This window comes from Thunnus maccoyii, chromosome 22 (assembly GCF_910596095.1).
Source record: "Thunnus maccoyii chromosome 22, fThuMac1.1, whole genome shotgun sequence".
In the NCBI taxonomy this organism is placed as follows: Eukaryota; Metazoa; Chordata; class Actinopteri; order Scombriformes; family Scombridae; genus Thunnus; species Thunnus maccoyii.
This window is the reverse complement of record NC_056554.1, coordinates 15962413-15976003: the sequence shown is the minus strand read 5'-3', so window position 1 is coordinate 15976003 and position 13591 is coordinate 15962413. Positions and strand designations below refer to the sequence as shown.

Genomic DNA, 13591 nt, shown 5'->3' with positions numbered 1-13591 from the left:
CTTGATGTTTTTTTGTCACACTGATGGGAAGGACAAAGCAGTCAAGGTTTTTAATAAAGCTGTGAGCAAGCAAAGGCGCTCCCAAAATCCTCAGCGTGAATAGAGAGAGCTCAGACTTGCAGATGTCAGTCATGTTTGTGGATTTTGTTAATTTATCACAAAAAAGAAACTCATATTTCCACTGAATAGTTCTCTAAAAGCAGAAATTACCTGCTTTTCTCAAATAGTTTTCTGATTCATACCACACACATCCTTGTGCTGTTATAAATGTACAAATGCTAAATTGAAACATTTCTTTTTCTAGATTAAGTCTAAAAAAAAAAACAACTGTCTTCACATTTCAGTTTTTGAGGCCTACCTTGAGGAAGGTGAGAGAATGAAGAAAACAGAACACAGGAGGCAAATTACATAGACATATATTTATATGCATATGAATAAAAATACATATACATATTGTACAATATCTTGGCCGAGCGTGAAAACAGCTCTGTCAGCCCAGAAACAGAAGTAAGCCTCTTTAAATAAGTGCAAAATGTTAATGAGACAAAGAATTGTAAAGCATATATAAAGTCTTTTTTTTTCTGAACTTTCCTTCGCATTTTGTTTTTCCTGTTAAAATCACATGGAGCGGACATGGAGATACTTGTGCAAAGACCCATTTATATATAATTATATATAAATTTATATCTATGTACATAGAGTTTGTTCATCATAAGTAGTAGCTGGTACCATTAGCTTGACATTAACTTTTACTGCTCAAAGAAAAAGAGAAGTTATGGCCTATATGCAGGACCTTGGCTGTGCATAAAGAAAAAGTAAACCAAGCAGAATCACTTCATTTAAAAATAAAAGAACATTTCCACACAATCTCAAAGGACTTTACCCATCAGCATAGATCATGATGCGGTGGTTGGAGCCATTTGAAGGCCCCCTTTATGTCTTTGAAATGGAGCTTTGAGACCTGTGGTAACCGAAACAAGTGCAGGATGTCACAGATTGCACACAAACACAAGCGCCGCTTCCACTCAGCGAGGATGACAAGAAACTGAAAGGAGGCTAAAGAAATCAGAAAAAATTAAAAAACAATAGGCTTCGTTTAACTGACGCAAGGCTTTACAAAGTTTCTTTCTGTTTCCTGTACGTGCCTGGAAGAGAGAAGTGGCATCTCCTCGCGCTGCCTTGTCATGACTGAGCGTAACAACAGACACTGCGGATTTACATTACAAAACACCATCTTATAGAGATACAGAATATGGAGGCAGTGCTGCATGTCGAGGGACGTATGGAGTGAGAGAAACCACAAGCACAAAAAACTGTTTCTTTAACTTTTCTTTTCCTGCCACATCAACTGAGAAAGAACTGACAAGTAGCTTCATTCAGTGAGTTTTTTTACAAGCAGAAATGATTTCCCACTTTGTTAAGTTTTTGTTAATTAAGAGCATGTTGATAACTTATTTATGCACGTTCTAGTGCAGCTAGAACCTGATCAAGTATGGAGTGACAAAAAAAATGTAAATACTCCGACAAAAATGGGATCAGATACTGTGTTTTAGTGACGACGCAGCAGGGCAGCAACTTAACAAGAAAGCGTAACGACCCTGTTGTGAGTAAAGATGTTGAATTTTGAAAAAAAAAAAAAAAAAAGGATTCGTAAGAGGCTACAACGGGCCTTACACGAGAAGCAAGCCTCCTGACCTCTCAGCTCCATCTCTCTGCTCAATATTTGATGCCGCAGCGTGTGAATTATGGATGGTGCTTATAGAAAATAATACAGTGTTCAACAACAGCAGAGGTGCACTGCTGCAAAGAGCCGCGAGGAGATAACAGGCGTTTTTGCAGCACTGCTTGCGTCTGAACACAACAAACAAATCACTAGCTACCAGCCGGAGTTACACGGGTGCAAAAAGGCCCGGTGAGCCGGCAGACTGGGAGTTTTCATAGGCTGAGGTCATTGTTTAGTTCAGAACCTTTTCATGCACTCCACGAGAGATTTATCTGCAGCTGGAAACATGCTCGGCCTTGACTTGTAGGCGCTTCTTTTTAAATTGATGTCATGGGAGTGTCTGTTTTTAATAGATGTCGAGTCACCTTCACCGAGCGTGAGAGAAAAGGGATCGGAAAAAACGTATTACACCTCACAATGAGAAGAAACCTGGACATGAACAGATACATGGGAAAATAAGAGGTGAAAATGAGAAACACCAAACAGACGAGAGACAGGAGTTATGAAAAGGGGCAATAACTCATCTGACACTCACAAATTGAGGGCAAACTGCTACGAATTGCAGGTTCTTGCGGGTGAGTTTTAGATTTTCTTTTGGGTATGAAGAAAACCTGGACAAATGGCATCATATGAGGGGGGGGGAGAAAAATACTACAGCTGATCCTTCCTCTTTCTTTCTTCATCCTGCCCTGCATAAATTTAACATATGTTTTCTCAGTCCACAAACGCAGTGACGTGTGGTTCAAAGTGGGCTGTTTCCAGGTGTGTTTGGGTCAATTTAGGTTCAAATAATCAATTAAAAAACGGAGCTGAAAGGAAGCTGCACTTTATTTGGAAATAACTGAGGCGTTTATTCAGAAAAATGTCAAACCCTGACTGTTACTACGGAGAATTTTCTAAACCTGTTTAAGGTTTTTCAGTGTGTTTTCAATGAGAAGTTCATGAAATTGTTAAAATATATATATATATATATTAAAAAAGGGAGAATTGGGAGGGTGTATAAAGACCTACAAACATAAAGTGCTTTCAATGATGGACAAGCAGAGGAAATCTTTTCGTTTAAGACGGGTAATGTCTAACAGGAGGGCGAGCCAAATGTCATCAGAAAACATTGAAAAAGGAAACACGGAGCAAACACAAATACCAGTTTCAAGACACATAAACAACTCTTAAAAAGCTCATCCTAAGCATAGAGTAAAAGTTTCCAGTGTGAAATGCATTGAGAGTTCTTCTGATTATGGATATGACCTGATGAAAGAAACAGTACATCTGATATCTGTCGTTGTGACGTTGTTGCAAAACATTTTTCTAAAAAAGAAGAAAAAATGAAATATCGGATGAAACAGCAACAAATTCTACATGTCATGGCTCGTCGTCATGTACGTCCCAACTACTCTGATAAAAAACAGAAACCTCTGGATTGAGCGTTGACGGAGACTAACAGCCTCGAATTTGGTTCTCTAAAAAACAAACTTGTTTCAAAACTCTTCTTCTTTGAGTCAGATTTAGTAAATGAGAGTGTCTTTTTAGACAATTACACAAAAGGGGAAAGTGTGACATCTGTGAGGATTGAAGAGTTAATCTGGGTTCAAAAGTAATTTCTCTCAGCCTGACCTTGACTTGCTTCAGTGATTGGAGGACACGAGTGTGGCATCTCCAAAGCTTAATCCATAAATGCTTTGGCAGAGTCTAACCAGCTTTCTCACGCAACTATTGTTCTTCTTCCCATGTTCTTTTATATTAAACTATTGGATCTAGATATGTGATTTTTGCACCATTTGTCCAGATTCTACCACATATTATTTCATACACAAACACAACCAAATAAAGAATTTACAAAAACTACTGCTGGACACCAAACAGACTGATATTAAAATGCTACGATTCTTTTTTTTTTTTCAGTGTTTCTTCCATATTGTGATAGCACATAAACTAAAATCAAACATGGCCACTTGTACGGGAATATGTACTGAAATGTGTACAAACTGCTCTCTTTAAAGCACCGCTCATTCAGACACTGATTCAGTCTGAACTATCCATGTCAAGTTTTTTTGTTGTTGTTTTTTTTTTCCTGAACAGTAAATGAAGGCCTGTATAGAGAGAAACCACACGCACAAACTCACTGGACAAAAGTGAAGAGTCACTTAAAACCACTGCGAAGAGAGTGGCAATAAAAACATCTGTCTGTCAGGGTTCAGTCAACATACACACACGGCATTGTTGCAAAAATTCACAAGTTGTTTTTTTTTTTCTTTTTTTTATGTGGGAGAGTGGTATCATCACTCTCTGTCACATCACGTCCTTCTCACCATTTTGTGTCAGTGTGCCAAACAGTGCTGTGGCACAAAATGGTGCCACAAGGAAAGCCTCTTGGTCTCTTCCTTTTTCACATTTCTCATGATCCAGGGTGCAGTCTTTCCCCCCCCTCGTCTGCAGCCTCATCAGCCGCTCGAGAGTCAAATGGGCAGCAGGGTGAGAGACTGAGGAGAAAAAGCTCTTACAAATACAACTCCCAGTCCCCATAGTGTCCTAAAGTGGGGAAATATCACTTAAGAAACCGTCTTCTTCCCACCCAGATCTGCCTCCTTCCTGTCCAGCCGCATGTACGGCTCAAAAGCCGAGGACCCGCAGCCGTAGGTGGATGTCAGTTCATGATGCGCGCCCCCAAGCAGAGGCATGGAGAAGCAGAGGGAGTGTGGCGGAGGAACACCCAGCCGCGGTGAGGGTGGGGTGGCGCCCAGCGAGGGCAGGGACAGCCCAAAAGTTCCCCCTGGTAGGGAGCTGGGAGGAGTGTTGCTGCTGATGCCGGGGGAGGTGGAGGAGCCTCCGCCAGGGCTGCCCAGCAGGGAGCCGTTCGTCGGGTGCGGAGGCCCCAGGAGGGGGTTTGGTGGCGGGGCGGGGCCCGACAGGAGGCGCCCCTGCTCCAGGAGGCGCAGGATGTTGCAGGTGGCCAATGATTCGGACGAGGTGGAGGAGCGTTTGTCTGAGTCCTTGGTGGTGTCCTTCTTCTGTTTGGTCCGCCGATTTTGGAACCACACCTTGACCTGCAGCAACACAAGCAGGAAGAAAGAGAAAATGATGATACGTATTCACATTTTCATTTTTGTCACATGCACAAACTTTGTCAGTAAATTAAGAGATGAAAGAAACTTTGCAAAGGCTCCTCATCACTGAACACTGAAGCAAAATGAGAAAAGAACTCAGTTTCATGTCATTAAAAACAACCAAATCTTCTCCCATTTTTGTATATTTTGTGGTTATAATGAACCACAAAACTTCATCTACCAAAAGCATTTCATGAATCATGGGCTATCTACATTGGTTTCTTCTTTTAACCTCTAACTTTTGTTCACTTATGTTCCAACATGCAGAAACATGAACTGACACATGCTCTCCAGTTCATGTCCTGATGTTATACCACATTTCCTTTACATGACCAAAAGTTGAAAGGCTGCACACGTGTGTGACTGACTTCTTTGTGACCTCCGCTTGATGCATGTCTATGCTGTAGCATGTTCTGTGCACTCATGTTTGCGAGCGGTGAGAGCACGCAACACCTTAGCGGTAAACCAGCCATACACGCATAAATCCGTGCCGAACAAGCAGAGATGCTGTAATCCCCTGGCACCAGCCATTGGATCAACTGTGTTGTTTTTCTCCGCACATTTGATCATGGTTGGTCCCACTTTACCTCCTCTCACACTCCATGGCTCTAACAGGCTAGAAATGCACAAATGGGAAAGGCAGTGATATCAGAGCCATACACCAGAGAGGAAATAATCACGCCAGAGACCAACAAAGACACCATAGATACTCCTTTATGTATGTAAAAATCTAAATATAGCCTTAGAATAATGAAGAACGGATGAGACAAAGTATGTGAATACACCACAGATCAGATTTTATTGGCTGCAGAGAAAAAAGAGAGTGAACGTGTGAAGTCGAAAGAACAAAAAACTCATCATAATAATCATCATAATCACAGCCAACACCTGCACCGGCGACCTCTCTCACGGCAGCAAACTTTGGAGTTTGACCGCACGAGCCATCACGCCACAGCAGCAGATTGAGAAAAGCTCGGTGAACTCTGTCTGTCCTTGTCCGCCATGGTTAATTGATGCACTGCAGCACAGCTTTAATGTATAGCGTGTGGAAACGTTGGGGCTGGGTGGGATGTTGATTGGAGGGCACGGTGAGGTCACAGGAGATCGCTGCACGGAGAGCCACCTCTGAGAGGAATCACACACATGAAAAATGCATACGATCCTGACCGAGTTTCAGTGTGCTCCGCGTTTCACTACAGACTCACTTTACCTCACGCTGTGGCATGCAGGGCGCTGGGTAATAATTCAATATTTTCATCTTGTTGTCATCGATGAGACTTTAAAGTAAATGTTGTTGTGACACAAAGTTCAAGGTTAATTATAAAAATGGTAAATGAATCAAATCAGATAAAAGTTATAATCTATACCAGTCAAAGTGCTGCCTCACAGAAAACCTGCAAACCTGAAACCCATTTTTTCATCACAAGAATGAATCTTGTTGCCACATGATGATATTTTCCTCTTTTTCTCGACCTATTGTGCAATGAATTACAGGTTAACTTCACAGTACAGATACAGCAAGGTCACCTGTTAGGCAGCGAATCTTTATTTTTTTCTGTTCGCATTAGAAAGTACATTGAAAGTTGATTCATGTAACTGAGTCATTTTTACTGAGAAAAAAGAAAGAAAGAAAGAATATTTCGTTTAATCTTTTGTTGATCTCCAGCAAAGGTCAGAAAGTATTGAAAAACATCCATCACAATTTCCTGAAGCTTAAAGTGACATCTTCAAATGATTTGTTTTGTCCGACCAACAGACCAAAAACCAATGTTCAATTTGTTATTATCTAAAAACAGAGAAAAGAGGCAAATCTTTAAATTGAGAAGCTGTAAAAAGAGAACATTTGCTTCAAAAATAGCTGTTAATTGATATTAATTAATGTAATTAATCGACTAATCGTTTCAGCTCTGATTTACAGGTTTAAACATATATCATATCAGCAATTTAAAACAGTCTCAATAATCTGCTTAATGTAGCAGATTATGGTGGTTAATGGTGGTTTTTCCTCACATTTATCTATTTATTGTCCTCCTAGCTTTTTAATGCTTTGTTTAATCACATGTCAAACAGAAAAGTGTTAGTTAAAGTGCTAGAAACTGCTTCATCCATCTGTTTCAGTCTGTTAGGAGTGATCCAACCACCAGTGAGCCATATATGGAGCCCAGAATTTGCATTATTAAATCCTATTTTTCAGTCAGTCAATGAAGACAATAAAGCAAAAGAACATCGTAAGAGGCAATCAAAACTACAAAGAACATGCGTTCCACCACATAACAAACATCTTTATTTCTTCCTCTTTTATTTCGTACTGTATAGATTAAATTAACACAGAACAGACTTCCCATCAGCCTCTTCACAATTTTTCGTAGAAATCCCGTAATCTAATCCCTGATAAGTGGGGATTGGCAGCAGACGACTTATAAGGAAACCCTTGTAACAGCAGAAATGTATAAGCCTGTAAATACTTGGTAGCTTAATTTAAAGCAAGACTATGTAACATATGCTGAGCAGCAGCTACAGCAGCCTCTGCTGCCACAAGTGGTTACAAGACGCTGTTGCATTTAATTCTGTTGATAACAGGGCGACAAAAAATCTGTCAAGTGCCGCTGAACTTTTTCATTTGTTGCACCCGTGCACCTGAAATTTCTCTCCTGTGTTCCTGTTTGTACTTTTAGCCTTATTTAAGTGATTCCATCCTGATCGCTTTCATCCGTTTTGGAGTCATGTTAAGTTACTGCTGATGAAAACACTTCCTGCTGCTGCTGCTTCATATTAAAAGCTTTCCACTGACAAACTAACAGAAGGTGTTTATTGTGAAGAACTTATAGGAAATGAAATGTGTTTATCGCTGAGTTAGCAGAGTTTCATTAGCAGAGCTTCGTTAGCGGTGCTATTCTTTAATAAAAACAAGTCGACACAACAAGATTTGGAGCTATTTGTTCAGCAGATCAGTTAGAAATACTGCAGAGAGGAACAGAGCAAGCAGAAACAGCAACAGTGAGGTGTTTGATGGAGAGCTGCAGACAACAGGCTCTTAATGCATTTTCGGCAAACAGCACACCTCCAACAGGTAAACAACTTATTTTAACTTGCAGTGTGGGTACCACACTACTGACGCAACACTATTTGAATGGGACAGACTTCAACATTTACTGTCGTGTCATCCCTCGCTGTGCTTCTGGCTGATCTTATTTCCGTGATCATCAACCTCTGAACCCACAGTAGCGAACAGCTAGCATTATACTGACTGACTTATGATCCACATCATCCTCTCACACCACAGAAAATACAGTCCAGTGGCTGCTAGTATGTATCTTAGTTCTGTTGATAACGATATAGTTACATATTGGCGAGATTACAAGTGATTTAATTCACTGAAGGGCTCATCAGGCGAGCCTGCTGTCGCTTATTAGCTGAAGACCCATCTGCACTAACTCATAGAACTGGAGTTACATCCATGTAACTACTATTTCTCCCCAACCCCAAGTTACATGATGCAAGAACAGGCATTCAGTCCTATTTCAAGTCAGAATACCATCAAAATGATTTTTAAACGACAGTCACACACGTACACGCACCCAAACTGTTCTGTCAGTGGACCCTTGGGTGTCGAGATCCTTTGACGAGAGTTTTGAGTGGATATGAAAAAGATTTTAAGGTCCAAATTTCGCAGTCACAGGCAACTAAAGATCATCAAACACAATGTGAGTTAGTTGATGTCGTTTCATATCAGCCTGCTCTTAAACTAAACACTTTCATTTTTACAGGTACAACAAAACATTGACTTAGGAGGAAAAGACCTTAAAAAAATAAAGACAGAGCCCTTCATGCAGTGGAAGGTGTGTTTTGCAAGTGACTTTCACTTGAATTTGACTTGATTTAAGAAACAATGCCGTCCCATGCAGCGTCCTGGTGGCCTAGGTGTATAAGACGCTGACCATGAAATTGAAATGACTCCAGTTTTAGTTCGACTGGGGATTTGTTGCATGTCATCCCTCCCCTTCACCTCCCACCTCTCTCCCACTCTGTCTCCTCTCATTTACTATCAGCTCCCTACTGAATGCTGCAACAAATACCCCAAAATACTTTAAAAGCAGCGTCCCTGAGCTCCTGGTTGTCACATCTGCGGTTCAGTTCCAGCGAGGGACGTTTATTGCATATCACACATCTACCAATGTTTTCTGTCTTTCTGCACTTTCCACTACCAAATAAAGGCAAAATGCCCCCCTCAAAAAATATATATAAAACTGTTTTGTTTCAAGGTGGATAATGATTTTGTAGACAGCTGTGTGTGTGTCGAGCTGTGTAAAAGATGGCCAAAGAAAGTTGGTAGAAGGCGGCGATAACACAAGAAGCGAACTAGCTGTGTGTTTGATGGAGTCTCTGCAGAGCAAAAGTGGATGCTTCTCAATAGACGTGGCATTAAGACTCACTCACACACTAACCCTTACTGCTCCTGACAATATACCAAAACACAACCAACCAAACATAAAAAAAAAATCTGCCCATTAATATCAAAACCCCACTGAGCTGGGAAGCTGGTTATGATGATCTGATTAGCATTACTGAAGTTTTTACTGGAATGGGGTTTAAAATTCTTGATCGTGGCTATGCCAATAAATGATTAGGGTAAGATTGGGGTAAGTGAAACATTATTATTACAGTTAATTAAAGAGGGAGTATTAACTGCAGCTCTGTGATGGGGAACAAACTCTGGTTTCTTGCATGAAAGTCAGATGTGCTCGACCTCTTTACGCCTCACTATGTAAAAGGTACACTACTTCCTGCAATGGCATCTAGACGTAATTCCTAAGGACACTGGGCTGATCTTGGAGCAACTAAACCGACTACAAGTAAAGGCTCATCTATGGCTGATCACTGTGTGGCGCTGGAATATATCGGGACTAAAATGATGCAGAGAATTATCACCAGTTCACATCTTCTATCCAACTTTTCCAAAGCACCTCAGTGATTCCTGTAGTCTCTTCTAGTCTGTAGCGTGTTAACACAGCCACCTTCTTGCAGCTGACATCAGTTAGCTTACAGTATATCTCCTAAAACACCTGCGTGCCAGCATGAGAAGGAGCTTGCCTAATTGGGTGGCATGAGTTAGATGCCAAACCTCGCTGTTAATTGTGTGGAGGTGATCAGGCCAGCTGGTGTTGGTGCACAGTATCACTGCACTGTTAGGGTTAGGCAGGCTCAACAGGCAGCTAGAGCAAGTGAGATCATAGTTTCAGCTACTGACCACGACACAAATAATGGGATCGGAGAGGATCCCACAGCTCAGAGGGGAATACTGACGCCAACAAGTCTTACTGCAAAGACCCAAAAGAGGCACAGAGGGAGGGATAGTGGAGACGGAGATAAGAAGGGAGATGGAGGGAGGGAGAGACGACAGGAGGGTGGGATGAGCCGCTAAAGTGATCTGTGTGTTGCTGCTTCTCCTTCTTCCTTGTTAGCTCACACTCTGCCTCTCTAAGATCTTTCTCTGTATTGCACTCATGCACCACAGATTGCCAAACACCCACATCCCATAAAAGGCTTTCACTACAGATGAAACTCCCAACCAATCCTTTCCTGTTATCCCCGTTCTGTGGGTGTGGCTCACTTTTCTGCTCACATCACAGTCCTCCTATCCATTGCGTGGGGGGAAAAGAAAAAAAAAAAAAGCGTGCTGGTGTTTTACAGGGATTTTATTAGAGAGGGAAAATGATGAGAAGAGAAGAAAACAAAGCTGCCTTTGGTACATCTACACTATTGGATGTAAATCCTTTTTAATGGGATCCAGGGTTCAGAGCTGGGGCAGAGATTACCAAGGGAGATCTGGATCTAGCGTGACCTGCATTTGCCCCGGCCTCGCCCTCTGCACCCCGCCCTGCCGCACTCTGGCCTGCCAGGCGAGGCCAGGATAGGGTTAGAGCCCGGCTGAGGAGGGCAAAACTGAGACTGTGCGAGATGTAGACGTGGTAAGTGATGAGCAAAATAACAACAGGAAGTTGAATTTAAACATATTCACCTTATTAACTCTATTATTATTTTCATTATATTTTTAAATCAAACATCCATTAGATCATTACATCATTGAGAACAGTGCACCTACAAATGTCCTTAATGATAAAGAAGGAGGCTCATTGGCTCCTACTAAAGATCGTGTCATGAATTTTAAAATGTTAAGTATCTTCCTCAAACAGCTGGGCATCGTAGTTTTCAACAAATGTTGCTCAAACAAACTGCAGTTGTGCATTTGTTGGGGACTATTTTAAGTTGCGGATTAATACATGTTTGGTGCTCTAGTGAGTATTTTCAGCAGCACAGTGATCAACTCAAAATAAACTACAGTGCCCACGTTGATTGCAATGAAGGAACATGTCACGCAAAGCAACACTGCTGCTCATTTATGGTTTTTTTTATAGATTTTGGATAACAATGGAGGTCTATGACACAGAGAAATAAGATTTATTTGACCTTAGTTTGTTGGATAAATTCATTATTGGTTTGGTCTTTTCATTGGTTTTGTTAACACATAAAAAATAATAATAGTAATATAATAATATCCCCAGACTTGTCCTTTAACAAAACTGACTGATTCCTTATGTATAATCGGAAAGTGTGTCCAAACTTTTGACTGGCACGGTAGATATATTTCAAGTTAAAAAATGTATATGATTTGCAAGGCAGCAAGAGTGTATTTATAAGATATATACTGTACATTTATGCACGTATGTACATAACTGTATATTTTCCTTATAAATATAGAGGAGTTTTGTTGTATTCATCCTTATTCTTATTGCCTATTACATTTTTTATTCTACTGTTATTTAAAATATTTCCCCTTTTTATCCATCTTCTGTGTATGTGGCATGACGGGGGCAACAACTGCATTTTTTTTTTATAATTACAATTAAGCTGAACCTTGATGAGGGGCAACAGAAGGATGCGTGTGAAGGTTTTTGTGTTACCTTTTCCCTCCTTTTTTTTTTTACCTTTTTCCTCACCATTTTTCACTTTTATTATTTTTGTTGTACTTTTAATACTATTTCAGTTGTTTAAACATGTTTGTGCTGTTCTGTATGAATTGTGTGAAATGCAACTAAAAAGTTGGTATCAAAAAAGGGAAACTGCACATTTTTTAATAATAAGCAAAGAATGTAACATGCTAAAGTAGATATTAAATGAACAGATGAAAAAATGCACACATACACATCAAGACATTGTAATAAAAGGTAAATAAGTAAAGGTAAGTAAAGGGAAATACACTAAAAGTAACACATAAAGTGTGTATGTATATTTACATGAAGAGTTCAGAAATATACCATGCATGATTTATGCAGAAATTAAACCAATATTATTGTTTAGAATTAAGTTTAAGACTTTTTGATTACTTTTAAATCTCTCCATTGTTGCGCTAAATTAAATATTTCTGGTATTTGAACTTATTATCCTGCATGCTTCAGGTCTGGAAACTAAATACTGTTAAACAGTTCTTAAAACTTAAAAAAAAAAAAAAAAACCTTTTTAAAACCTACCTGTATAGATTTATTACCCAAATGGTTTAACATAGTTTGTATTTAATTTTGTTTTAATCCTCTTTGTATTTTTCTGTAGTTTTATTTGCACATGTACAGCACTTTGTGGATTTGAAAGCTGCAATAGAAATAAAGTTAATTTACTTACTTAATTGCTGTCTGATGATTACAGGTATGTGTCAATATGTCTATTAGTGTCTTGAGAAAATACAAAAATACATTGAAAACATTTGAAAACGAAAAAAAATACTGAAATTCATAAAACTGACAATGCTACACCTCCAGTTAAACAAAGTGGCTTTTTTTATTTTAAATATCCCTCCCTGTGTTATGTCCCGCCCCACTGTCTTGAAGTGAAAATGAGGAAGCAAGATGCTCTAAAAAAAAAAAAAAAAAGCAGCAGAGGGGGAAGAAAGAAGAAGCCGGAAATCAGGAGTGAAGCAGACAAGACGGGACATAGTCAGACGGAGGTGGGACACGAGGGGCTGGCGAGGTAGGGGATGAATATGAAAACGATGGGGGCGAATGTATGCGGGGCGTAGCAAATTCAAGGTCAGGGAGAGATGATCAGACCAGCACGCATGAATACACAGGCCAGTCGGGCAGAGGTCAGCCAATCAGCGACCTGCGTGGTTCTAGACAGCTGTAAACAGAGCGACGGGCAAACTGGGGTAGAGGTAGAAAGGTTAAGCCAGATCAAGACCCAGTATACAGATCAACTGGGAATCCATATGTGTCTGTTCGATAAATCAGCTAGGGTCCGCCATGTCCCAACATGATACTACGCCAAGTCGAAGCGGAGCAGAAAGGAGAAAATTCCAATAAAAAAAATATGTTTTTTATAATTCTTTCATGTTTGTACTACATTGTTTGTCCCTATTGTATTTCTATTACTGTGTTTTAATCACTTTACATCCCAGCTTTACTGTGATGCAATAAAGCTGAAGTGAGCTAAGCTACGACAATGGAAAGCATTAACTAAAAACATCCAAGTGATAAAACACACTCTCCTGCCCGCGCCGCATAATGCCGGTAATGCAAAGTGAAATGAAGGATTGTGACGGTAAAGTCTTTAAGAAGGACGCTTGGTGACTGTCTTTCACACTTTCTATGACCCCTCCAGCAGCCCGGTGCTCCCACTGTGACCCTGTTCAGACCCTCTGATCCCAGGCATGTGATGAGCCGCAGCACACAATGAAAACTCTTTTACATGGAGATTGTACCAGGCGGACCAG

At 40.3% G+C, this 13591-nt stretch overlaps 1 protein-coding gene across 1 annotated transcript in view; it reads right to left on the bottom strand.

Moving 5' to 3' along the window:
• Nucleotides 1-470: 470 nt before the first annotated feature.
• vax2 (ventral anterior homeobox 2) overlaps nt 471-13591 on the bottom strand; it is a 29747-nt gene continuing 16626 nt past the window's right edge. The window contains exon 3 of the mRNA XM_042400327.1: nt 471-4767. Coding sequence (XP_042256261.1) covers nt 4273-4767 — 495 coding nt within the window. The 3' untranslated portion in view covers nt 471-4272. The remainder of the gene's footprint in view (nt 4768-13591) is intronic.